Raw genomic sequence first — 27966 nt, 5'->3', positions numbered from 1 at the left:
CCACTATACCATACATGATTGGTGGTTTGCTGCAGAGATGGTTGTCCTTCTGGAAAGTTTTCCTCTCTCCACAGAGGAATGCTGTAGCTCTGACAGAGTGACCGTCGGGTTCTTGGTCACCTCCCTGACTAGACTAAGATGAATGCAGCAATGTACAGAAACATCCTTGATGAAAACCAACGCTTCCCATCCAACCTGATGGAGGTTGAGAGGTGCTGCAAAAAGGAATGGGCTAAACTGCGCAAAGATAGGTGTGCCAAGCTTGTGGCATCGTATTCAAAAAGGTGCATCAACAAAGTATTGAGCAAAGACAGTGAATACTTATGTATGTGTGATTTATATTTTAGTTTTAATACATTTGCAAATAAAAATAAAATAAAAATGTTTCACATTGTCATTATGGGGTATTGTCTGTACAATTTTGAGGACAAAAATGAATGTATTCCATTTTGGAATAAGGCAGTAACATAACAAAATGTGGAAAAAGTGAATACTTCCCAGATGCACTGTATCTCACAAAAGTGAGTACAACCCTTGCATTTATTTAACCATTCCCAAGGAGCAATACTTTGACATAGTTTAGAGAAGTCAGTGTACAGATTGTATAGCTGTGTTAGATTCACCATCAATTGAAAATGAGTCAACACACAGCCATTATTGTCTAGTTAGCTGGCAACACAAGCAGCATTACGTTCTGGGGTTGCATGAGTGCTTCCGACACTTGGGAACTGCAGTTCATTGAGGGAAAACATGTATTCAACATGTAGTGACACGACACTGTGAAGCAGAGTTTGGGAACGAGTCCAAGAGCCAGAGAGTCCAAACACAACCCCTATGCTTCTATTCATACGATGAATCCATCTTCCTTAGTGGATCAAATTATGCAATTAATTTCAGATGAAATACATGTGATAAAAATACACATATCTCACACTCACACAGACCTCTGCCTTCTGCCTCTTCTACCAACAAACTTGAGGGAGAATGAGTGTGAAGAACCTGGCTAATCCCTGGGCCAGATGAAAACAAAACCCTACAAAATATATAAAACACCTGCATGTACACATGCAGAGGTGCAGGCTGGATACTCACATGAACCATGTTTTTAATTACAAAAATTTACAGTAACTAGTCTGTCAATTAAATGTTTCTCTCTATACATAAAAACATCAACAGACATTTCTGAGAAAGTCTAACATGCTGCACTTAGGACTAGTTTCCAAGGTAACGTGTATACAATGTCTTATTATTTAACACGCGCATGAAATCTGCTGGTGTGCTGCTTCGATTCATCATGCCCACTGTAAGAGTAATCAAAATATGAAAAGTATTTTTTTCTTTAATTTCGAGTTTTTAAGTACCCGGCAAAGGGAAGTATCTCTCGTCTTGATTGCTGTTTTTGTATTAATTAGTGACAATCGTCACAACCTGAGCTGGGTTTTCTAAAAGAGGCTCAACAGACTCTTACTCAGACATGTCTAATCATGCTCTATTCATTCCCTCAATCCTATTAAATCTGTTTTCCCTTTTTTCTTTTCTTGATCCACCCCTTACTCCTTTTACACGACCGGTCAACCCCAGTGATCAAAAAATGTTCTGTACTCCCGACTCCCAATAGGCCTATACATGCCAGTGTGTGTGTGCACTACCGTATTTTCCGCACCATAAGCCGCACCTAAAAACCACAATTTTTGTCAAAAGCAGACAGTGCGGCTAATAACCCGGTGCGCCTTATATATGGATTAATATTCATATTTATTTTCATAAGGTTTAGGTCTCGCAACTACGGTAAACAGTCGCCATCTTTTTTCCCCGTAAAAGAGGAAGCGCTTCTTCTTCTACGGTAAGCAACCGCCCCATAGAAGAGGAAGCGCTTCTTCTTCTACTGTAAGCAACCGCCAAGGTGAGCACCCGCCCCCGGAGAAGAAGAAGCTCGCGGATATTTAATTTCATTTGTTTTTCTGTAAAGACAACAAAATGTCTCCTACTAAGAGACACGCGTACAAGGTTCCACTGGCTTTTGATATTCATGTGAACCGCACTGTGGATACAACGGGAGCACGTACGGTGAATATTCGCACCACAGGGAATGAGAAGTCGTCCTACTGTGGTTGTAGCTTGCCATTCTAACGGCCAGAAACTTCCACCCACGGTGATATTCAAAAGGAAGACCTTGCCAAAAGAGAACTTTCCAGCCGGCGTCATCATAAAAGCTAACTCGAAGGGATGGATGGATGAAGAAAAGATGAGCGAGTGGTTGATAGACGTTTACGCGAAGACACCGGGTGACTTTTTTCACGCAGCGCCGTCCCTGTTGATCTACGACTGCATGCGCGTCCACATCATCGATGGTGTCAAAAAACAAGTGAAGCACACTGAAGAAGAATAATTCGAGGGATTTGTAGATGAGTAATAACTTCAGAAAGTGAGCTTTAAATGTTTATTTTGTGTGTTGTGTGACACTAACGTATGAGCAACGTTGAGTTATTGATGTTGCTATTGCTCTGCACTATTTTGAGTGTTACTATTTTTGTGATTGCACATTTGCACATTACATTTTGGGAGTGAACAGAGTTGTTAGAACGCTGGTTTGTAATATATTATTAAAGTTTGACTGACCTATCTGACTGTTTTGTTGACATTCCCTTTAGCGTAGCGTAGGTGCGGCTAATAGCACGGGGCGGCTAACAGGTAAACAAAGTTTTGAAATATGCCGTTCATTAAACGTGCGGCTAATAACACGGGGCGCCTTATGGTGCGGAAAATACGGTACTTGCATTGCAACTGCCTGGTAGTTGTGTAATTTCACAAGGCCACATCTGATACTGAAAATGGACATAGATAAAATTATTGTGATGTGGAGGGCAGGGCTACAACACACACACACACACACACACACACGCACACGCACACACACACACACACACACACACACACACACACACACACACACACACACACACACACACACACACACACACACTCACACACTCACACACTCACACACTCACAATTATGTGCCGACTGATGGATCATTAGGTCAAATGGAACCTCTACGGTTAAATGCCAATACAAAAAGTGAGGATAAACAGTGAACAGGACATGGAACTTGCTGCAAGAGTGCGAAAGCGTAGCAACAAAAACTAATGTAGCTACAACAACCATGCACTATGTCCAGGCTGCTCAGTAAAATAGGGTTACTGTAGGTTGACAAATATGTTATTAATAAAGAAAAGTACAAAAAGTGACTCAAAAGAAGGACTGTTTACTTCAACAATTAAACGACTCACGTTCAGTCTTCTCCACTTATGTCGGTCTTGTGTCAAACAAGAAGTAAACAATTTTTTTAACTACCGTAGTTTCTGGACCATAGGGCACACTGGATTATAAAGTGCTTTAAAGGGGTCATATTATGATTTTTTTCTAAATGTAAAACACTTCATTGTGGTCTACACAACATGTAATGGTGGTTCTTTGGTGAAAATGTTGCATAGATGATGTTTTACAGATAATTTTCAAGTCGCTTCAGGATGCGCCGTTTTGTGGGCGTTCTTATCTACGTGGCTCACCTTCTACAGCGTCTTCTCCCTGTCATCTTTGTTGTAGCGGTATAGCGTGCAAGGACGGGAGTGGAAGAAGTGTCAAAAGATGGAGCTAACTGTTTTAATGACATTCAGACTTTACTTCAATCAACAACGGAGCAGCATCTCTTCATCTGTGGCTCACTAGTGCAACAACGCCGGAAATGTGTCCCGTGAAAAACCGTCTGACCGGATCTCTCTAATAACTTAAGTTCTGTGGGTGAATTATGTAAACCCACTGCACTGGTCCATAGCAAGATATACGTTAGAACTTTACACTACTTTATATTAGAAATGCCAACAGCAGAGGGTGAATGCCACATAACAAGAAGATAGTGAAAAAGAAGAAGCTTATCGACTACGGTACCGACACAGACTACAGTGGGGGATGTGCGCACATTTTCAGGACTTATGCAGATCAGCAGGTAACAGAAGATAAGAACAGTTGGTTTTGCATAATATTGTGAAACAATCCATCAAGAGGTGCGGCTTCAAAGTCAAATTAAAACATTTTGACAGATTTTTGAGTGCCGTGTGTAATGTTCCTTATTTTCAATGGAACATTTAAAGTTGTGGTGTTGTTTACAGGCGTCATATTGCAGTCTACACATATCTCTTATGTGTGACTACCATCTACTGGTCACACTTATCATCACACCATGTACCAAATAAAATTGCTTCGAGGTCGGTAAGCACAACCAGAATGTTTCCGTACATTAGGCGCACCGGGTTATAAGGCGCACTGGATTTTGGAGAAAATGAAAGGATTTTAAGTGCGCCTCATAGTCCGAAAAATACGGTATAAGTATACAGCGGTTGACTTCTTTTTACACTTGTATGACAGCTCTGGCATTCAGCAATCCAAGGTCATTAAAAAAAAAAAATTGTTCGGTCTTCGTATACATCAGTAAACGTCTTTTAAATTTTAAGGATGTTAAGATGTTACTTCATATCTTTTGTTTTCGTCTTGGTTCTGTAAAAAAGCAAATGTGATGAGGACAGTTTGACCAACAACAAAAAACTACTTGCTTTAATTGTTTGATATTTAAAATATAAAGGAACTAAAAGGGGCAAGGCAAAAAACTATGACCAATACGACTACATATTACTTTTATTTCACAAAAGTGAGGTGTCTAAGGCTTCGTTCCCACTGGATGTCAATTCCAACTTTTCCCACATCACATTTTTTCATGTCAATGTGAACTGTGTAATTCTGACTTTTTATATCAGACGCAGGCCTCTTTCCTATGTGGCTATAAATCGGATATGTATGCGATGTGACTGCAGTGAGGACGCTCCAGTCGCATTCATCTGACCAATACATCATCAAGAAGCGATACACGCCATAATTCATCGTCAAAAAAGACAGTTACAAAATAAACAGCTGACAAATGAGCAGAAAACTGGTGAAAATAATATGTTTTAGGAACTCATCTCAACGTTCCACCACTCATGTCTCTCACTGCTCGCCAACACGCTTCTCAGAGCAGACGTGAAAGTAAAATGTCCAGCAAACTGCCAGAGGCAAAATACTTGCCCTCTTCTTTCTTAATCTTCTACACACAATAATTCAGTTCAGAAAATGTTAACTTTAATTGCACAAAATCCTTGAAATTGCCACAAATGCGCCAAGACTGAGGCCGACTAGAATTGAAGCCATGTTTACTTCCGTAAATACTGCAGCACGTCCGACTCCAATCACGTCATGTCGCAATGCAGGTCACATTAGAGATCACTTTTTTTTTTATAATATAAACGACTACATAAAAAGATCGGATTTGATTTTTAAAAAATCCAAATTGGACATCCTACCCTACAGTGTGAATGTAGCCTAAGATCTACAAAGCTGTTTCATAAGAAGTATACTGTACATATAAAGCCTTAAAAAACGCAAAGGTGACAGAGTATAAGGCACTTATTGGCATCATAAAGTTATTTATGACAATTAACATTGTTAAAAGGTTTTAGTGGCAGCCTGCTTTAACTAGCAGCACATGCCGAGAAGTTGAACTCTAACCGCATTCTGCGATAGCACTCAGCAATAGAAGGCACAAAGTGACTTGCTGTTACACACGGAGAGGTTTTACTCAACCAGCCAGTTTCCAGGTGTGCGTCCATTTATGTGTGTGTGTGTGTCTGTTGACTTTAATGCATGTGTGCTTATGTGTGTGCAGGACGTTTGGCTTATATGAAGCTCTGCACTGATGGCCGGCATGGCCATTAAACTTTAATTCTCCTGCTTTCCTATAAATACCTTTCCAATGATCTGATGCATTATTCAGTTTCTCTTAGGCCAGCGCAGACGAACACATACACAACACCTGGAAAGCAAAAACAAAGAGCCTTTTCCAGAGAATGATAGCTTGAGGGGGAAAAAGACTTAAGAGTTTGCATGGAAGCGTCAACGACTAAGGCCTCGTTTACACTAAGGTTCATCCATCCATTTTCTACCGCTTGTCCCTTTCAGGGTCGCGGGGGGTGCTGGAGCTTATCTTAGCTGCATTCGGGCGGAAGGCGGTGTACACCCTGGCCATTGCAGGGCCAACACAGATAGACAGAAAACATTCACACTCACATTCACAAACAAGGGCCAATTTAGTGTTGCCAATCTAGGGTAAATCCCACCTAACCTTATCCTTGTCCACACACACACACTGGTCGCCTAAGACCCCCTCCACTCCTCCGTCAGCCGGCGCAAGACGACCTAACACGCATGCACGGAAATTGCGCACGTCATAAGCACCTCAGGTGTTGCTTTGTGTGCAGGTTCTTAAATTTAACGTATCTGAACCATATTCAGTGTTGTGGTATTTCAATTAACTGGAATCCAGTGTGCTGCGGGGCCCTATTGTAGTGAATCACACCTAAGCCATCATAAATTAATCAAATCTTTATTGGATACGTGAAACTACACAATGTGACAAACAACATTTTACAACCATCAATTTCGCGATCTAGATATCTGGTCAGGACACTCCTCACTCTTTTGCCTTCACCTTCATTGTCCATTTGTTTTTCGAGACTTTATATACTCTGGACCTAGACATTGAGTCTACGACATACATGGCAGACAATAACTGATGCAGTCTGCTTTGCCAGTCCAATAGCATTCCCAGTTTTCCGTAGTCTTCCTTCGACGGCCAGGTAATACAAATCAGACGCTACCTTTTTTATCACATCCACGGGAGCCCGCATTCTCGTTGTTTTTCCTTCCACAAATGGACAAGGTTTTTCGGTAAGTAGAATCACAGCTGACCTGGACATTCGAAAGTTCTCTTGCCGTCTGAGAAGTGTTGTATCCGAAATAGCTGCAATCGCTTTCTCTTAAGGTATTAATGTGTGATTTCCACAAATGTCTGCACAGACGGAAGGAGAAACACGACATGTCCGGATGATTCGCCTCCATATTTCCAATGGTTACGTCCGAGTTACGAAACCGCTTTTTATGAAGCTGGCTGTGGCGCGTTCTTTCTGACGTCACTTCCTGTGTGGGGCGCGGTCTTTCTGCCGTCACTTCCTCTCCAAACTCAGTTTGTAAACGATCAATGAGTCCATACAGAACTAAGAGCCGGAGATTTAAGAAATACACGGCGGACTTAATTGGGTAAAAAATTGTCCGAGGAGGGGAACCTTAAACGATAGTTTAGTGTGGCTGAAACGAGGCCTAGGCTAAATAATTATTCATTTAAGGGGTAATCAATAAAGTACTATCTATCTATCTATCTATCTATCTATCTATCTATCTATCTATCTATCTATCTATCTATCTATCTATCTATCTATCTTATCCGGCTTAGTGTAGACATAGCCTAAGGCTTTAGTTTTTGGGACGTCCTGAACCCTGATGTAGTCCGACAATGACTGACAGGGCTGTGCACAGTTTGAGTCTTGTTATTAGTCATCAGTGATGTGTCTGCTCGGTGAGTAGTGCTAGCTTGTATATCAGAGACGGAAAAAAAGCGGGATATGATATAAAGCCAGGAAAAAAAAGGAGGAGCCGGTTAATGGAAGAGGAGCTGCCACTGGGGTATTCCAGCACGGATTGGTGACAGAGAAGTGATAGAGCGGGGCAGCAGAGGATGGTGGGACGGGAAGGTCAATCGATTCCTATAAAAGGTTTTACGTCAGTGTATACGCACAACACACACAAACACAGCTACTTTCCCCCAAAATATCCTTCTGGCGCGGACGCGCTGTCGAAGGGCTCCATCTGGCACGGATTGTTAGACGTCTGACTGGGGAACAGAGTCAGACCTGCGTGAGGGTGATTAGCGATCATTTGGGTTTATTTAGCCCAATGCATTAGCTCTGTAAATCTTGAGCGATGAGACAATGTTAACATTTGAGAATGAGGAAGTATCAGCTGATTAAAGGCAGATGGTGTTGTTTTGTTTTCGTTCTGAGGCTGGTTTTGACCAAGAAGTACATTTTAGGTCACCATTGTATGGTAATATTTGTGTGTTCAATGTCAGTCACTTAGAGAAGCAACCTCATTAAAGGGCCCCTTTATTCCAAAAGTGATTTTTTACAATGTTCTAACAGTAATATATTCCCCTAGACCAGGGGTGCCCACACTTTTTCAGCTGGCGAGCTACTTTTTAAATGACCAAGTCAAGGTGATCTACCTCATACTGTATATACATATACATTTTTATACATATACATACATACATATATATATATATATATATATATATATATATATATATATATATATATATATATATATATATATATATATATATATATATATATATATATATATATATTTTAATTTATTTTTATTTTGCCGTTTTTGTTCACATGTTAAAAGTGTACAAAATACATGCATGTTTAACATATAGATTCCCTTCTTTCATGCAGGCAAGAATATAAGTTAGTGTATTACTGGATTCTGATGACTTCAGTGTTTCCCACACATTCATTTATTTGTGGCGGCCCGCCACGAAAGAATTACGTCCGCCACAAATAGGATTTTTTTTTTTTTTTTTTTTGTCTTGTCCAGCTTCTCAGGCAAATCATATAGTTGATGTAGATGCCCATATAGGCTGTTCAGATTTACTTTACAAAAGAGAAGTGTGGGATACTTCTCTTGTTGCCTTATTTGTATTTGACCACTACTGTTTTCTGTTTATTTGTTACTGACTGTGGCAGGACACCTCTGCCTCTGTTTCACTTTATGTTGCTGGTAAATAATATGGTTGTAGTAGTAGGCCAAAGTTAAATTATTTAGTATGCACTAATTAAAGGGGCAGAGCTTTAAGAGACATTTTAGCTTTTATATTTTATAAGATATATTTTTAGTAAGAACCACAATTAATAAATATATTTCAGTGAATAACTTATTGTTCAAATCTGTATATAAATATGTACATAAATTGTTGTAATTATATTGTAAAATGGATGGATGGATGGACGTTTAAAACAAAACTGTTATTATTAATTAGTAAGTATACATTTTTTGAGCCTTTTTAGAGAAAATCATATCATTGTAGTAAATTATGCAAATTACTCGATGATGTCATGGTGACCACACCCATAGCCACGCCCCCACCGCCACAGGTATCTTGGCAGTTTATGGGAAACACTGGACTTGCATTGATTGGAATCAGACAAAATTCACAGTAGTGCTGACAACTTCCACATTTTCGATTTTACATTGTGGAGGAGAAAAAAGTTTCGTTGTACTCGTGCAATGACAATAAAGACCTATCCTATTCTATTCTAAAAGGTCCTCCTTTCTTTCCAATACCACATTGAAGTGGTTGGTTTTGGCATCTTATTTGTCTAGCTTCCATACTCGTTTTTATACACTTTACAAGAAATACATTGACGGCAAACTCCGTGGCTTGCTAGCTTGTTTGCCCTAGCTTTCGGAGACTCTTATTTTTTTTTTGCGCAGGCAGGATGGAGCAGCAGTTTTATTGTGAAGACAGAAACTGTGCAGTCAGTCTTTAGGCTTTTGACGGCAGGTAAGGTTCAAATATAGAGTTTCTCGTCTTCCTGACGGTCTTGTTTTCCTTCACACTGAGCTGGCAGCAGCCAGCATCAATTCACAAGATCCTCGGGTGCCTTGAATATTCAATCAAGTGACGAAAGTGACGTCATAGTGAAGATTTATGATCGCTAATATTTTGTTCTATTTTTTCAATGCCTGCCGATCAACTGACACACCCTCCATGATTGAATGGTAGCTTGCGATATAAGTAATGGGCACCCCTGCCCTAGACCCTATTTAAGTACACTAAACATGAGAATAATCGGTCATCTCTTGTTTGCTCCACTTTTGAGCATAGAGGCAATGAAATAGTCGCTTTTGAAGATTTGTGTTTTTATGAAGGCACCATGTTGGAAAATCCTTTGTTCCTCATTGACATACTATACCGCCTATGACACACTCAAAGCTGGATGAGCCTGTCCCGTGTGTACGCACTCCACTCTAGCATTGAACATTGCATGCAAATAAATAATTATCTCCAACATTGAGACTAATATTGAGCAAATTTAAAACTTCTGTCTTGGATAAAATACTTCTGTAAATAAACTATCGTTAGTCAGTGGATAAACGCAAGCTTTTTCATTCACACATCTTGGCGGTGTGCAGAGCGATTAATTTGGTGATCGTTCTCTATTGTGTGTCCTTCTCACTATACACACCTGGTGAAAATGATTCTACCACAGTAAGCTGCTTCTTGGCCGGAGTTTGTTGTTGTTGCGGTTTTGTCAGTCAGTTTCAGTTTATTTCGAACATGCATACATTACAATTACATTGTAATACATCACTTGTTGACCTCGTTATGGGTTGCAATTCCAGCACTCGACTAAAGGCTTCGGTTTCAGGTGCTGGAATAAGTTTATTGTGCTGTTGCCTTTTTTAAACAAACTGCATGCAGTCATTTGTTTCACGCGTGTTGCCGCAAAACCAAAGTACTGACAACACTTTTCTTTTCTTGCAAAGAAACGTCTCGCTCTTGTTAGCGTTAGCATTGAATCTTTGCTAAGGAAGTAAGGGGACGGCGCGAGCAACAGAAACTCGTAGGAGAAAAAAAAAAACTATATTTTTATCTTTTAAATCGTTGGCAACAAAAAACATGGATATATCGAGTGGCCTTGTGGTTAGAGCAGTGGTTCTTAACCTTGTTGGAGGTACGAACCCCACCAGTTTCATATGCGCATTCACTGAACCCTTCTTTAGTGATAAATAAAATGTGTTTTTTTTCCAATTCAAGACAAAGTTATATGTTTTTGGCAACACTTTAGTATGGGGAACATATTTTAAGTAACAAAGACTTAATTTAGAGTTATTTGGACACTAGGGGAACATATTCTAAGTAATAAAGACTTAATTTAGTTATTTGGTTAGGGTTAGGGTCAGGGTTAGAGGTTTAGGGTTATAATAAGGCCATGTCGAATAAGGCATTAATAAGTACTTAATAATGACTAGTTAAGAGCCAATATGTTACTAATTTGCATGTTAATAAGCAACTAATTATTGGTGAATATGTTCCCCATACTAAAATGTTATCATGTTTTTTTACTGGTGCATAAAACGAACCGTGCATGAACATCACCTTGTTCAAACAACAAAACCAACACAGTGCATACTCACAACAAATTGCACACCTGCAAAACCAGTCAACTGTTGCCGTATCCGTAATACGCCGATAGGGAGAAATTTGTATTTACACGATGAGTTGGGTGTGTTTTAACCTCCGCCGAACCCCTGAGGCCGACTCACCGAACCCCTAGGGTTCGATCGAACGCAGGTTAAGAACCACTGGGTTAGAGTGACCCATTACCTCCCTGCTTGACACTCAGCATCAAGGGTTGGAATTGGGGGTTAAATCACCAAAATTATTCCTGGGCGCGGCCACCGCTGCTGCTCACTGCTCCCCTCACGTCCCAGGGGGTGATCAAGGGTGATGGGTCAAATGCAGAGAATAATTTCACCACACCTAGTGGGTGTGTGACAATCATTGGTACTTTAACTTTAACTTTTTCTAAAATCCATAAACTGCCCAGGCCTAGTATCAGACTAAAATGGTGCACTCGCGCAAAGCTCTTCAGGTAAATTTCTACTATATATGCAGATATCCGTTGACGTCACAACTGGGAAAAAACGTCTCAAATTGGGCAAATTTTAAGCGGCTCGTTTGGTGGAAGTATGAAAGAAGGCAATATCGTTTTATAAATATCTCCGCAATGCCGTCATGGTTGGATTTAACATTTTTGGGACTTATGCAGATCTAAAATACACAAAAACAGATACCAGTCGGTAAGAAAAGTGGGTTTTGAACTTAAATTATTGTAAAAAAACAAACAAACAAAAAAAACATGACGATATTGAATATTTCAATGACGATATTGTATTGGAGGTGCTATATATGATTTTTTTGTGCTCAAAATAAATGTTATAAATGACCAAAAAAACAGCCACAAAGCAAGAAGAAGGAATAACACACTTATCTGTTATCCTTTCTTCTTCTTATTTACCTGTTGGCAGGTTACATTGTGCCGTGCTGATACAATGTCACGCTATTTCAACTGCTGCTATCACCATCCTGCTTTGACACCCCAGTGTGGAAACTCAGTCAGGTTCATCAAACCGGATCAGACTTTTCCATTCCTAATAGTACCGTGAATTAGCGGACCCATCGGTGGAAATGTGACTATTAATACTAGACTGGATAGGGGGTATTTTGGGGGCTTTACCGAAACCTTCAAACTGTTGTTGAAGGCTTCTTTGCCCATTTAGTTAACGTTGACTGAAATCCAATTTGTTAGTAAATTAATGACCTGTTGACACGTTTTCTTTGACAAGAGACTGGTTGGCGCTTAAAGCCTGAACTATGACAAATAATGTGTTATGCCGAGCTGTGAGGTGTTGGCTCAAAGTTCAAAATGAGCCCTTAAGAGAACAAGTCTGAACATGGAAGGAGAGAAAAGAAACAAAAAAGGTAAAGAAGGAAAAGAGGGAGGGGGAAAAAAAAGTCCAAACGTGATCTCACATTCCTTACATGGGGTGGCGGGTTAGGGGGAGAAAAACAAGGAAAAGTGAGGACGGGAATGGTGGGGGGAAGAGGTGACGAGAGAAAGTTTAACTTGGCGCCAGACAGCATTTTATTACCCCGACCGCCAACCGCACGTATACACACAAAATGTTGCCACTATGCGAGCGCTTGGCCGAGGATCTGTTAGTCACTTCCCATTGGCCAAAATTAGATTCGATATTTGTCCTACAACCCTCTGTCCTTCCCCCGCTGTCTTCCCCAAGCCAGCACAGAGGCAGATTCCCAGATAAAAATAGCCAAAGAAACTATTCAAACACTGCTGCCTTTCTACAGGGTGTGGACCTGAAAGGGGTTAGAGAGGGGTTAGGAGCACCACACTCGCCGCCATCCTTGAATGTGAAGGGCCAGGACAGTGGGTCAGTCTCAGCACTATCACATGCACACATCTACCAACTGGCCTGCATGCATTACTCCACATAACACTCCATTTTATGTTCATAATCTGTGGTGGGCCATCAAAAAAAATACAGTAGCGGTCCAACACATTAAGTCATGTTGTTATCATAAAAACCTTTATCAACCGTCCTGCAAAACCAACTTTTCTTACCTATTGGTACCGGCTGTTGTGTATTTGGGATCTACAGTTTGTACATAAATCCCGGAAATTTGAATTCAAACTGTGGAGGTATAGTGGATATATTTATCAAATAACCTTGCTTTCCTTTATAATCCTGCCAAACGAGCTGTTTGGAATTTGCAAAACCTTAGACTTAGGCTAACTTTATTGATCCACAAGGGAAATTTCTCCACACAGTAGCTCAGTTTCAAAGGATGGAAAGGGTAAGGAAGGAAAGGATAATGCAGGTATTAAGTAGACAAAAAATCTATAGTAGCAATATAAAATATAACATATGTGTAATATTTACATATTACATATACAGTATATACTATATACGGATATATTATTATATTATATCTGTATATAACATATACAATATATAACAAATCCCGATTACCATGTACGATATTACAGTACATGTAACAGCTGCAGAAAAAAAAAAAAAAAATAGAGAATAGATCCAGCAGAAAATATACATTATAAACAAAGAGAGGTAGCCAACATAGAAGTGGTCAGGTAATAGACAGATATCATCTATTGCTATATGGCGAGTGACTATACAGCTGGATTGAGTGCGGAATGAAGGAGTTCTTGAATTGAATTGAAAACCTGTGACGTTCTTTCATGCCAATGACATCTCCGGATTATCCATATATGGTATAAATGTACCCAAAGTCCTTTGCGCGCTATTGTCAATAAAGCACCAGCTTTTGTTGTAGGGCAGACTGGCCCGTACATGGACATTTGGCCATGTATCCTCCAATGTTGCCATTTCTAGTATAAAGTAGCGTATAGTTTGAACCTAATCGGTCGGTAGACTTGCTCTGGAAGCGCTAAAAACTCCCAAAAAATGGCGTGTTGAAGACACTGTCCTTACGGGGCAATGTAAATAAGATTGCTCACAAAACGGCGCATCCTGAAGCGACGCTCATAAAGCCTCTTGAAATTCATCTGTAAAAAATAACCCATGCTAAACCTTGACCAAAGAACCACCATTATGGGTAGCACGGTGAAACCTGGGTTCGATGACCGGGCTCTGGGTCTTTCTGTGTGGAGTTTGCATGTTCTCCCAGAGTGACTGCGTGTACTCCGGCTTCCTCCCACCTCCAAAGACATGCACCCGGGGATAGGTTGAATGGCAACACTAAATTAACCCTAGTGTGTGAATGTGAGTGTGAATGTTGTCTGTCTATTTGTGTTGGCCCTGGGATGAGATGGCGACTAGTCCAGGGTGTACCCCGCCTTCCGTCCGAATGCAGATGGGATAGGCTCCAGCCACCCCGAAAAGGACAAGCAATAGCAAATTGATGGAGGGATGGATGGAACCACCATGACTTGTTATGTAGATCACAAAAAACTCACAAATGATCTTTTTTAGATGTAAAAAAATAAAGTAACTTTTTCAACATTTATACTGGTGTTCAATAAAAAGGTATATAAACCTCAAATTATTCAAAACGATTAATCCTTTGATTACTAAAACAATGTAATCAGTTTTTAAATTATACGGACTTAAAACAGTGCAGATTCTGAGGTTCCACTGTCGGATAGTGCTTTTTTTGAATCAATGATTTAGGTTCTTAAGGGAAAGGGACGAGGGCTCTGCTGCTCAGTTCTTGCCTGGAATGCACATGATCAGCCTGGCCGTTTGCTGATCCCTCACCGTGTAACGATACCCTCAGCATGACCAGCATTATTGGGGCTAATCCAAGAAGATTAGGAGTATACATTACAACAGCGCCGCCGCCCCGCTACTGTCGGGGGCAGCGCCACCGGGGCAGGATTATGAGAACCCGGAGAGGCTGTGATGTCATTAGGGACTGTGTAATAAGACTAAGTGATGTGACACTCTTGATTATTAGGAAGCGACTCTCCAGGCTGTAACATGAAGGCTGTTAGGTTGTTTCCCCCGACCGAAAATAAAAGCTCTCATCTGTAAGGATCAGAGGAATAGAGTTACCTGGTCGTCACGTGTGCACGATCATACTCGGATCGGTTTCAGTGGCGCCTTGGTCACCGAGAGCCTGTTATATACACCCGTGCACGCACACACTTTGTTCACAAGTAATACCTTTCACGCACACTCCCTCATGCATGTCACAGCTGCCCACCCAGAAAACTACCCAGCCTCCTTTGTGTACACATTTGATATACTTTTACAAAAACATGCCGCTGTGTGCACCTCACACCAAGTCACCTCCGTAACAATGCCGCCACGTAAAACCCCTGTATAACGTTACAACACACCCACACACACACACAGTCAGGGCAGCTGCTGATGAATCTTATTGCCTGCTCCACACATTTGCATTAAATAAGATTCATTTTTCTGTATTTAATCCTGAGCTCCATTGTTAATAAGGGCCAGAAAACGATCAAAACTCCTCAAATTTTAAAGGCATCTTTACCCTAGTGAAAACTATAGGCATGGTGGAAAGTGACCCCTATGAAATGGCTCAGTAGCATACCCCTGGAATCTTGTGAAAATGCTGTACCCAAATCTAGTGATACTTATCAACACAACATTTGGTAAGCATGTGCAACATCATGAGTAGACCCACAAGAAAGTTGCTAAAACCTATTCCCAAAAAGACACAGAAATTCCATTGTTTTGGTTTGAAGAACATGTTTAGTCATTTACTTGTCTACTACACATTTGAACTATGGGAACTAATCATGGGTGAAACAGTTTAGTTTTTGTCACTGTGTGGGGGCTAAGCGTGGCAGGGAAGTGGGATGACTCGCTTTGCTCTAAATCACACTACAATACCTCCAAAAGGTCCCATGACTGATAATAACAAAAAAATGCAAAGGTTATGCTCAGTTTTATAATCAATAGATGTTTACAATTAGTTGTCCAGTCCTACCTGTGCCCCTGCAAAGCCGTTTGGCCTGATGGTGGCCATGTTTTTCAACCAATCTTGCTTAAACTTTACAAACTTGTGTATGCAAGTCCCCTAAAGTTGTCAACCAAATTTCAGGGTGATTCATATAAACATTCAAAACTTAGAATTGATGGTTTGTACGGCACATTAAATTGTGTGAGTTGATGCAACCTATCAAACTTCGGAGTTAAAAAACGGTGGTTTGTCAGAGTCGGGGTGCGTGATTTTACAAAATGTCACCATTTGTGTGCAGCGGTTTAAGGAAGTAGAAAAGTTAGTTAACATAAACAATTCGCTTACAGTCAAAGAGAGCACATGTCAACTGTTATAAAACTTTTACATGTATGCCAGCATGTCTTCCGAGTTCATATTGTGCCTCAGAACAAGCAAGGGTGCATATGTGTGCGAATGCATGCTTCTGCGAGTCAGTGTGAGTGGGTTCTGGAAAGGCTCGCAAAGATACTGACTGTTGTGTTTCCCCTCATGCGTAATGCAACACAGCCGGCAACTATTAACCTTCTAAGCAGGAATGTGGGAGGTCCAAGAATTCCAATAAAAAAAGAAGCAGCAGCTTGCGTGCGTGTGTGTGTGTGCGTGTGTGTGTGTGTGTGTGTGCTCTTACTCACATGTATGCGTTGGCCAAAAGTTATCAGTCAACAGCCTGTCCCGCACAGCCATGCAGCCAACTAATAGGGTCAATATGGGGTCATGCTGTGGTTGTAATCAATGGTGTTCAAGTAAATATGGCCCCACAGACAAACAGCCTTGGGGACATATTTTTCCAACTTTTCACTTTGCAGCGTTTTAGAAAATACAATCCATAGACTCGATAGTATGATCAGAGGTTAATGTGGGGGGCAGCACATAGGTCCGTCAAAGGCAATACTGCCTTGCCCCCATGCCCATGGCCCTGATGGTCAAGGGCGACACAGCACTAATAGCAGGGAGGTCCATTAGTGTCGACTGGCTGAGCACATTGTTCCCCTTGGTCACATTCCTAGCTAAATACAGACATTTTCACAACTAGAACCTGCCCCACGCCACACACCTCTCTTCCAGAAGTCATTTGTCAAACCAAGGCCACTGGAATACAAGTAATTTTTAAAAACATATTTTTATGGATGTGCATTAGCCTGTGTTTGAGGTCACTGAAAACAGGCTTTGTGAAAATCTTAAGGACAGCTTTACAAAGGCCTTATCAGGAGCAGTGGAATTTCTATAACCAAACGCTCGTTATGCAATACAATTTATAATGCAGATAAAAATGGCAAAACATATGCGTTTAAGTTGCTTGAAACTTTCAACAAGGGTTGTTAGACGAGAAAAATAGACGTATAAAGTAAAGTGAAGTAAGCAAATTTGCATTCAAAGCAGAAAGACTTCAGCATCAATTCAGCCAGTTATCGCATGTTTTCAGAATGTAGTTACCACATTTTAAGATTTTTTACCACTATACTGTGATTAGCATCAAAGCTTGCTGCATGTTTAAATGTTATCTAACTGCACACCAAACGTAAGAAGATGTTGCGCTGAAACTTTATTTTGTTATAACCGAACATGGCGGATTGCAGACTAATCGATGGCTATTTTGATATAAAAAAACTTTATTAAATAACTATAATAATATCTTAGAGGGTTTTTGCAATTGAATTATAGTATTCATTGTGATGATGAACTGTACTATTATTTCTTGTGTTTTGCATCTGTGAGTCAAACAAAAATAGTTGCTCAACTGCAGAAAAAGAAGAGCAAAAAGTTATCAGGCGTTTATTTTGGTGCTACATCATTCATTTTGCTACAACAAAATGTGGCAGACTGCAAATTACCTGATAAAAATATAGGATTTAATTGATAAGCAGTCATAGTACCGTTTCAAAATGTAATTATCATATCTACCTCAATTTATCGTCATAAAACCTATGTAGCGTCTGAGAGTGTGCAGGAAGCCAAAAGTCGTTAGCCAAACAAGCAACAAATGCAAAATAAGTTGTCAAATGACACTGTTAAGTCATTAATGAGTTAATTAACTCATTACTCTGTTAGTTTACTGAAACAAAACATGGCGGAAGGCAAACTACTTAACATATTTCAGCGCCTATAAAAGATTACATTATTAAGTGATAATAATAAAAACCAGTGTTCCGCAAATTAATTCTAAAAAGTAATTATAGTTACTTGTTACTTTCCAAAAAAGTAATTGAATTACTAACATAATTACTCTCTAATAAATATAATTAATTACTAGGGAAAGTAATTAATGTGTTACTTAAATAATATCTGGCATATGCAGTTCAGAGATTTTTTTTATGAGAGCAGTGTGTATGTGCCTTTAAAAGGCGGTGCCTATTTCTACGTGACGTCAGCAAGAGCGCGCAGAGCAGCAGCTCTGTTGAATCTTTTCACTGGATTGTGTTAGAGATAGTAAAGAGATTCAATCTGCTTCGATGGCTATAGTCTCCTTGTCCACAAACAGGGTCACTTCAATCATTTATTTGTTGTTCACTATTCCCTCGTAGTAGTAGTGTGCGTTTACTTACATGTTGCGTGTTGTTTGCTGTGTGATGTTGCCTCTTCCTATTTGATATCTAGTTCATTTCAAAGTGGTGCTGGTTGTTGCTTTCATTAGTAAAAAGTTACTCCCTGAATTTAACTTGTTGTGCTTCTGACCCTGTCTTGTTGACATACAACCACATCAAACATAGCATGCCACGTTACAGCAAATGCATCTGTAATAGCGTAAAAGTACAGAAAAGTAATTAGATTACTTGTTACTAGTAAAAGTAACAATGTTAGTAATGCTGCTATTGTTTAACGCTGTTTTTCCTAACACTGTTGATAATCATGAATAATTATATTCACACCATTTAATCTATGTTATACGTTTGCTGCAGGAATGGATTATTCTAGTTATTTCCTACATGCAACAAATATTTGCAATTCGAACAAAACAGACCTTAGAGGTTCCATTATATTTATTGTACATATTCTGCATAAAAATGTACAACAAAGGAGGCTGTTGTTCCTGTTTGGATACTTCTGATTGGTTACAATAATTCTTGCTAATGCTATGTGCCTAAAACACAAACACTGTGGACTTTCTTCTACCCCCAAGTGGGAAAGATTAGACATTTTTCAAATACCAGTGTACTTAGCGTCACTGACAGCCAAAACTTTTATGAAAAACCGTTGTGACGACCAGCGCTCCGGGGCGTTTGTATTACAACTCCATAAACCGTGCACTTTATGTATTCTCTAGTGTAAATATGACACTGATAAAAAATACGGCATGGTTTGTCAAGGGGGGTGGGGGGGAACGACCGTTTTGTTCCTCGCTGCTGATTAAACAGAAGATAACCAGTTTTCTTAAAGGGCACTATCTATTTAAGGCGTGTTGTCGGAGCCCGATTGCAGCAGAGCCTTTTCCCATAAATAAGGTCATAAAACTGTATTGGGATAATGGGAAGAAGTGGGGTTTTGCTGTGGTCAGCACTGAGACAGATTTTACTGATCATCGAGAGTGTTTCCTTTTTTTTTCTTCCTGCCTTGATGCCACAATATTTGTCAATCCCAATGACGCTCTGGCATGGAAGTTGATGCTCAACTGTTGAAAAATGAAAATTCAAACATGCACTCAAAAAGGCAGCACACTACCAGCCACACTGCACCAATACGAGGACAATGAGATGTCCCTGGCCCCCACATGTCCACGCACAATCATCCTGGGGGCCTGCCCCACTCCCACCATTGTCCCACGCTCCGCGCGCGCGCACACACACACACACACACACACACACACACACACACACACACACACACACACACACACACACACACACACACACACACACACACACACACACACACACACACACACACACACACACACACACACACACACAATGGCCACTCCAGAGCCAGGGGTCCCGCTACTATGCAATTCCATTGCACAAAGCCGCACACCAGTCCTTATCCCATCAGAGACAGAGATGAATGAAGGTGGAGGAAAAATGGACATGGAGTTTATTTATTTGGTTTATATTCAAAAACCATCAACGGGTTTGGAGGGATGGATGTCATTGTTACAGTACCTGCTGACTGATACAAACCCCCCCCAAAAAAACTATCCACAATGGTTATTGTAGTTACAGTAAACAAAACAAGCTTTTTACAGAAGCAACAGTGTGGCACACATGGTCGTATATTTTCCTTCTTTTCATCCGACACATTTCCAAGGAATGATCCATCTCTTTCTAAACTCAGCAATCCACTGGAGAGAACTCTGAGGTTAAGGGTTGAAACTTGTGTTCTGATTGCAAATGCAGTAACAGCAGGAGATCAGAAGGATCAGGGCAGGGCAGGAGAGATTAAATAGTTAAATTAATGCTTGAAAAATGCCGCTACGAAAGGTCAGATTTGTTGGTAGGGATGTGCCCACATTGGATTAATCAATTAAGCCATCTGAAGATGCATACAATATGAAATGTGATAACTAAAACATTTAAAACATGGCTCCACCAGTGCGGCAACTATAGTGGAACTGACTCAAAACTATTTTCTTTCATGCAATGTTAAATATTCCATTACAGACTGTCATCAAAACTTTATTGTAAATGAAACTATTTTTAAGTAACATTTTAACCGACATACCAGTGCACGCTGTAATGACAATAACATTTTTAATTATTTGTAGTCGCACAGTGTAAAAAGAGTTTAACTTTATTTAACTTTTAAATGTATATCTGATTAATTACCCCCTTAACTTCAGTTTTGCTACACGTAACTTGTAGTGTTTGGTCTTCTTATGTGTGTGCTGCTAATAAAGCTATAGAAAAAGCACAAGATAAACCCTTCATTAATTACTTTAATGCTCACTGAACTGAGGCCTCTGAGTATACGATGATGAAGTTAAAAAAATAAATTAAAAAAAGACTCAAAAGTCAAGAATTAGCAAAATGCAAACACTCCTTGTGTTACGCTAAGAAAAAGTGAATGATATTCACAGAAATAAAGAAAGAAATCGTCAAATACATAACTGAATGTGTAGCCAACTTGAGAAAGAAATTCTATCCTAGCACTGCTCGTCTGCACCATACTGAAGCAGGAGTTTAACGCCAGCTAAGAATGTTAAAATAATATCTAAGTGGCAAAAATATTGAAAAGATGCTGATGGTGTGTTTGATAGAGTAGCGGCTGGAAGGAGATACCGTAGAAGTCCAATTTCCAAGATAAATTATGATGATTAAATAGAATTCTTCTGAGTTAAGCGCTCCGTCACAGAAACAAATAAGCTCGTAAGTTGAGGTACAACTGCACATGACAAATTCAAACTAGGGACGTGCCGATCGATCGGCCACCAATCGGCTGATTTTCATGAAAAAGTATGTGATCGGCCATTGCCAAATAATGTTTTTAAAATTGGCCCTATTATACAAAACCAAGTTTTCTTACCTACTGGCACCCTTTTTTGTGCATTTGGGATCCCCGCAAGCCAAGAAAATTTGAAATCACACTATGAAGTCATGGTGGAGAAACTTATAAAACAATCTTGCCTTCTTCCAAACTTGCTACAAACAAGCCGTTTAGAACTTCAGACTTTAGTGGCATATTTTGCCTTAGTTACATCAGCGGATATCTCCATACATGGTAGAGGTTTACCAGAAGAGTTTTGCGCGAGTCCCCTATTTTTTTAGTTGTAGTCTAAAGTTATAGTCAATAAGTTCCTCATTTTTCTCTATTCTTGTGTTGCGGGGCAGGCTGGCTTGTATATGCACATGCATGCTAAAATCTTCTACTGTTGCCATTTTCTAATAAGAAGTATCACATAGTTCTAACTAGGGCTGGGCGATATATCGATATACTCGATATATCGCGGGTTTGTCTCTGTGCGATATAGAAAATGACTATATCGTGATATTCGAGTATACGTTCTCACGCAGTTGCTTTTAGCTGCGGGGCATTAAACTGCATGCGTTTCTCACTCTTTCCTGTCTCTCCTTCTCACAGAGACTAAAACAAGCGCACCTTCTTAAATACGTCACATACTGTCACGTGAGCAACGTCACACGCTCCCGCGGAACTAGAGTAACGTTAGCTGTGATGCTAACAGCTAACGGTGTGGTTTTGAGTGGTAATACGAGAGAAAGAAGGTGCGAATCTGGTAACAAATGGAGGAAGAATTAATTCCCAAGAAAAACAGCACGGGGTCCATTGTCTGATGGTGGTTTGGCTTCAAGCAGGAATATGTCTTTACATCATGTCAACATCTCCGTTCGGTGCCACACCAACTAAATGCCGAGCAACCATTTCCACATCAACACCGTAGGACAGGGGTCACCAACCTTTTTGAAACCAAGAGCTACTTCTTGGGTACTGATTAATGCGAAGGGCTACCAGTTTGATACACACTTAAATAAATTGCCAGAAATAGCCAATTTGCTCAATTTACCTTTAACTCTATGTTATTATTAATAATTAATGATATTTACACTTAACTGAACGGTTTAAAAGAGGAGAAAACACGAAAAAAATGGCAATTAAATTTTGAAACATAGTTTATCTTCAAGTTCGACTCTTTAAAATTCAAAATTCAACCGAAAAGAAGAAGAGAAAAACTAGCTAATTCGAATCTTTTTGAAAAAATAAAAAAAATAATTTATGGAACATCATTACAAATATTTCCTGATTAGGATTAATTTTTGAATTTTGATGACATGTTTTAAATAGGTTAAAATCCAATCTACACTTTGTTAGAATATATAACAAATTGGACCAAGCTATATTTCTAACAAAGACAAATCATTATTTCTTCTAGATTTTCCAGAACAAAAATTTTAAAAGAAATTCAAAAGACTTTGAAATAAGATTTAAATTTGATTCTACAGATTTTCTAGATTTGCCGGAATAATTTTTTTGAATTTTAATCATAATAAGTTTGAAGAAATATTTCACAAATATTCTTCGTAGAAAAAACAGAAGCTAAAATGAAGAATTAAATTAAAATGTATTTATTATTCTTTACAATAAAAATAAATAAATTACTTGAAAATTGATTTAAATTGTCAGGAAAGAAGAGGAAGGAATTTAAAAGGTAAAAAGGTATATGTGTTTAAAAATCCTAAAATCATTTTTAAGGTTGTATTTTTTCTCTAAAATTGTCTTTCTGAAAGTTATAAGAAGCAAAGTAAAAAAATTTATGAATTTATTTAAACAAGTGAAGACCAAGTCTTTAAAATATTTTCTTGGATTTTCACATTTTATTTGAGTTTTGTCTTTCTTAGAATTAAAAATGTCAGGCAAAGCGAGACCAGCTTGCTAGTAAATAAATACAATTTAAAAAAATACAGGCAGCTCACTGGTAAGTGCTGCTATTTGAGCTATTTTTAGAACAGGCCAGCGGGCTACTCATCTGGTCCTTACGGGCTACCTGGTGCCCGCGGGCACCGCGTTGGTGACCCCTGCCGTAGGACATATACTATTTGCTATGCAGCTCATTTTTATGTGACACTTATTGAAATATCTTATGTGTCATCATGCACAAAAGTGCACTTATAGCTTGTTTTAAAATGTATCTGACAATCTTGCACTTTCTGTTTTGGAAATGACATGAATGTGTGTGCCACTGCTTAATAACTGTTTAATAAATACAGTTTTGCTAAATTGACTTAGTTGTGATTTCCCTCTCTGCATGAAAGTTTAAAATGAGCATATATTAATGCAGTATGAACAATAATGTTTTAATGTAGACACATAGAATCATCATACTGTTGTGATTATATGTATCAAGTGTTCATTCAAGGCTAAGGAAAAATATTGAGATATATATCGTGTTTCGCGATATGGCCTAAAAATATCCAGATATTGAAAAAAGGCCCATATTGCCCAGCCCTAGTTCTAACTTATATTTGTTAGTAGACTCAATATGGTAGCGCTAAAAACTACAACATGGCTGACAGGGTGGAGATGCAGTCGAAGGAGGCTTAGTCAGAAGGATGACTTCGGCATGTAATCAAGACCTGAAGATACAGTCAGAAAGGGGTAATCTATGCAAAATGTTGACCAAAGCACCACCATTACATGTTATGTAGACCACAAGCAAGTGTCTCTATGCATAGTGTGGAGTTGCTCCCCTAAACTAATATCAATCACCACCTTTACGGCAAATTAAATGCATTTCTTAGTATCTTAATTATCATGATCAAGTTTCATTATCACTGGAGGATGAGGGTAAACATGTTATACACCGAGAACAAGCCAGGAGCAGGCACGCTAATAGCTAAGCTTACTTAGCTTGAAACAACACCAGGAAATAACTGCTTAGAAACTTTAAGAAATGTAGATGGTAGCATGTTGCAGCAGAAAGCAAGCAGCTATTGACAGGAAAATAAAAAGTAGCTTCATAGGAGTCTAGAGCACGGATGTCAAATTTATCGTGGCCCGCCACATCATTTTTACAAAGCCGTCATTATGTGGCCTGCAAAAGACTGGAAATAAAAAAGCACTTCCTGGCTAAATGTGTTTGTTCTTTCAATTTTGACGGGAAAAAAAATGTTCGACACTTTCATATTACCTGATATTCCAAGCATCTTTTTCGGGTTATCAAAAATAAACACTTAAATATCTACTTGTTATATTGACTTACAATTTCAAATCAAGTTACCCAACAGTCTATAAAAGGAATATCATAGTCAAAAACATTTGCTTATGCAAATTGTGTAACAAGGTTATTTATAAATGTATATTCCTATTCACTGTTACATGTGGCTCTCAATGTGCAGCCATAATTGCAAAGTGGCCCACAGTAAAATAAGTTTAACACCCCTGGTCTAATATAACAACAACTGCTGGAGTGCCAGCGTGGTCACACAGTAGACAACACTGGAGGAAGATCAATTGATCCATAAATTGGTGTTGTGTTGATATTAAGGGTAGTATCAGTATATGATCAATACTAGAATGATCAGATAAATATTTTTATGTTCTCAATGTTGTTATTTTAATGTTTACAAACTCAGGAAATAATTCACTGGACACAAGAAGACTTTGAGGGCAAAAACCAAATAGTTTAAAACAGTAGTAGATCGTAGTTTTTGCTTCTGTTTAGTTATTGTGCACCATTGACCTTGTTTTGCTCAAACAGTTGTATATAGTAAAAGAGAATAAGAAACTAGTTAAATACTATCAGTACTACTCACCATATATAAATTGATTTTTTTTTTACAGTTAATTCATGTGATAGGTATTAGTATCGAAATTGGTGGCATTAAACCTTGATCGGAACGGCAAATTCATTAAGGCTACAGAAATTGGAGGAGTGCTAAAAAAGCTAACGTTTAACCTCCATATTCTGATGTATCGCAAAAAAAGACAAACAAAGAATAATGCATGTCCAGTTTAGGGTTGTTTTTGTACCTTGTTAGGTATGCTTAGGCATCTTTTGGTATTTAATAGAAACAAGCAAAAAATAAAAAGCAAAATACACACTATTAATGCTTACACACACACACACTGATCTGAGGTATGGAAAAGACTCACTCAAGATACAGTTCTTCACAACTTTGGAAGCGTCAGTTTTAAGTGGACCCCGACTTAAACAAGTTGAAAAACTTATTCGGGTGTTACCATTTAGTGGTCAATTGTACGGAATATGTACTTCACTGTGCAACCTACTAATAAAAGTCTCAATCAATCAATGATCACTTTAGGGTGAGTTAATGAAATTGAAATAACTTTTTGACACAGTAATGTGATATTTTTCTAGATTAAATGACGATTTAAAGCATCAAATTAGTACAATAGTTCAAGGCCCCAGGTCTCTCCACCTCCACCAAAAGAGGAAAGAGAGGTTCTTGACGTTCGCAGTGCGGCTGACGCGCACACAAGCTGCATACATCAGACCCATAAACACTATCAATATTTAGTAGCTTTCCAGAAGAAGGACTTGACCTCGCAATGCAAAAGCCATGCAAGTTCCTGATGGGATGCCAAGCCGCCTCGTCGGGCTACAGCGAGGAGAGTATGTGTATGTGTGTGTGTAGGAATGTGGAGGGTTGAGGGGGGTGGGGGGAACTATGGGTGCAGCGGGAGTGAGGAGGGGACAAGGCGCATGGGGGGAAGGGAGTCCCAAGTGGAGGGGGTAATGAGAGAATGCGCGTGGAAAAAAAGTTGTTAATAAATATTAATAAGACGTAGGCCATCTGCACTAGAATATGAGACTCTACTGCTAGTTTATTAGGGACACTCGGACGTATAAACTTGCACTGCCGGCACTAGTGCTTGCACTTCCTCTTTAGATTCTGGGAGGGGGATTTTGCTTTGGCCTTCTGCACACAAGAAGAAACTTATGCAAGCATTTCAGGAATTAGACACACACAAACCTCAGCTGACTACTTGAAAGCCCCTGTTGCTGCTCTCCTTATCAGCTCTTACTTGCACTTCTTTTGATAGCACTGTATTCAAAAGTGCTATTGTTTTGGTTTCCTTATCCCTCTGGACTGCTCCCCTCCCTCCGTGTACCCTCTTGTCATGTTGTCTCTTTGGTCGAGACAGACGGCCGCCCCACAATGTGCAGGGTTCTATTCCCGGAAGTTTGTCCTCACGTCCGTCGCCGCAAGTGCTCGCTCATGTGGCGTTCCGGTTATCAATGTCTGTGCTTCTCATGAATTAAACTGTTCAATGTGAAAAGTGCCTTGAGATAACTTTTGTCCTAAACTGAGGTGAAATAAATACGACTGGACTTGACTTGATGCAGGACAGATGTTGGATGACGGCATTGCATTGGGTTACTAGGGTGACAGAAGCTTACAGTATTTGAGTTGAGTTTATTTGGAACATGCATGCATACAACATGATACATCACAATTTCCAGTTTCTCTATTCAACATGTTCGAAAAGGAGTAGGAAGACACAAATCCTACCCCTTTTCCTTTACAAAGCAGTTGCTAAAACTTTGGTTCACTTCCTGTTCTCAATTTATTCACAATATATGCCATAAGTAATAACAATAAAAATAAATACATAATAATTGGTGAAGTAAGTTATATTTCATATGGTGAGATGAGTAAGACTATCTTGAAAATGAATGGATGGATAAGATATATTCAGAATGTTTATCACGGTTCTTCTTCTTTGTACTATGTAAACACTTTAAGTTTAAAGAGTTTTTTGAAGTATATCATATTAGTACATTGTTTGATTTCTTTGCTCAATCCATTCCATAATTTAATTCCACATACTGATAAACTGAAGGTCTTAAGTGTTGTACGTGCATACAAATATTTTAAATTACATTTTTCTCTAAGATTATATTTCTCCTATTTTGTTGAGAACAATTGTTGTACATGCTTGGGTAGCAGATTATAGTTTGATTTGTGCATAATTTTAGCTGTTTGCAAATTCACTATGTCGTGGAATTTCAGTATTTTTAATTAAATAAATAAATAAAGGGTTTGTATGTTCTCTATATCCAACAGTATGTATTATCCTAATTGATCTTTTTTGTAACACCGTTAATGAATGAAGTGTACTTTTGTAGTTATTTCCCCATATTTCTGCACAATAACTCAGATATGTTAACACTAGCAAGTATTTGGACCACTTCCTCTTTAAAACAATAGTAATAAGGAAAGTACAGCATAATGGAAGGGGGAAGAAGCGGAGTCAAATCAACAGGTTGTTAAAGACACTAACATTCCTTCCAAAATGGATAACCAGTCTGACTTACCGCTATCTCCAGGTGTCTTCATTCTTCCTGCTAAAAAAGTTGGAGAAACTCCGCCAAACGGGGTCGGGCTTTTTCTTCCGTCGCCACCCCGGGACAACTTGTGACACGAAGCCGACCGGGAGGGCTCGCTCTCCGGCTGAAGTCCGGGGCT

General features: G+C 39.2%; 1 protein-coding gene across 2 annotated transcripts in view; it reads right to left on the bottom strand.

Annotated features, from left to right (window-relative positions):
- Positions 1 to 27966, bottom strand: part of erfl3 (Ets2 repressor factor like 3) — a 163363-nt gene that overhangs the window by 84645 nt on the left and 50752 nt on the right. The window contains exon 1 of one of the 2 annotated variants that reach the window (XM_062063894.1): positions 27816 to 27966. This exon is cut by the window's right edge and continues 317 nt beyond it. The exons of the other annotated variant lie outside the window; for it this stretch is intronic. Coding sequence (XP_061919878.1) covers positions 27816 to 27837 — 22 coding nt within the window. The 5' untranslated portion in view covers positions 27838 to 27966. The remainder of the gene's footprint in view (positions 1 to 27815) is intronic. 2 annotated transcript variants of the gene reach the window in all.

The sequence above is a fragment of the Entelurus aequoreus genome, linkage group LG11, assembly GCF_033978785.1.
Source record: "Entelurus aequoreus isolate RoL-2023_Sb linkage group LG11, RoL_Eaeq_v1.1, whole genome shotgun sequence".
Lineage (NCBI taxonomy): Eukaryota > Metazoa > Chordata > Actinopteri > Syngnathiformes > Syngnathidae > Entelurus > Entelurus aequoreus.
Note: the sequence above shows the minus strand (reverse complement) of the source record. Positions and strands in the feature narration are given on the sequence as shown.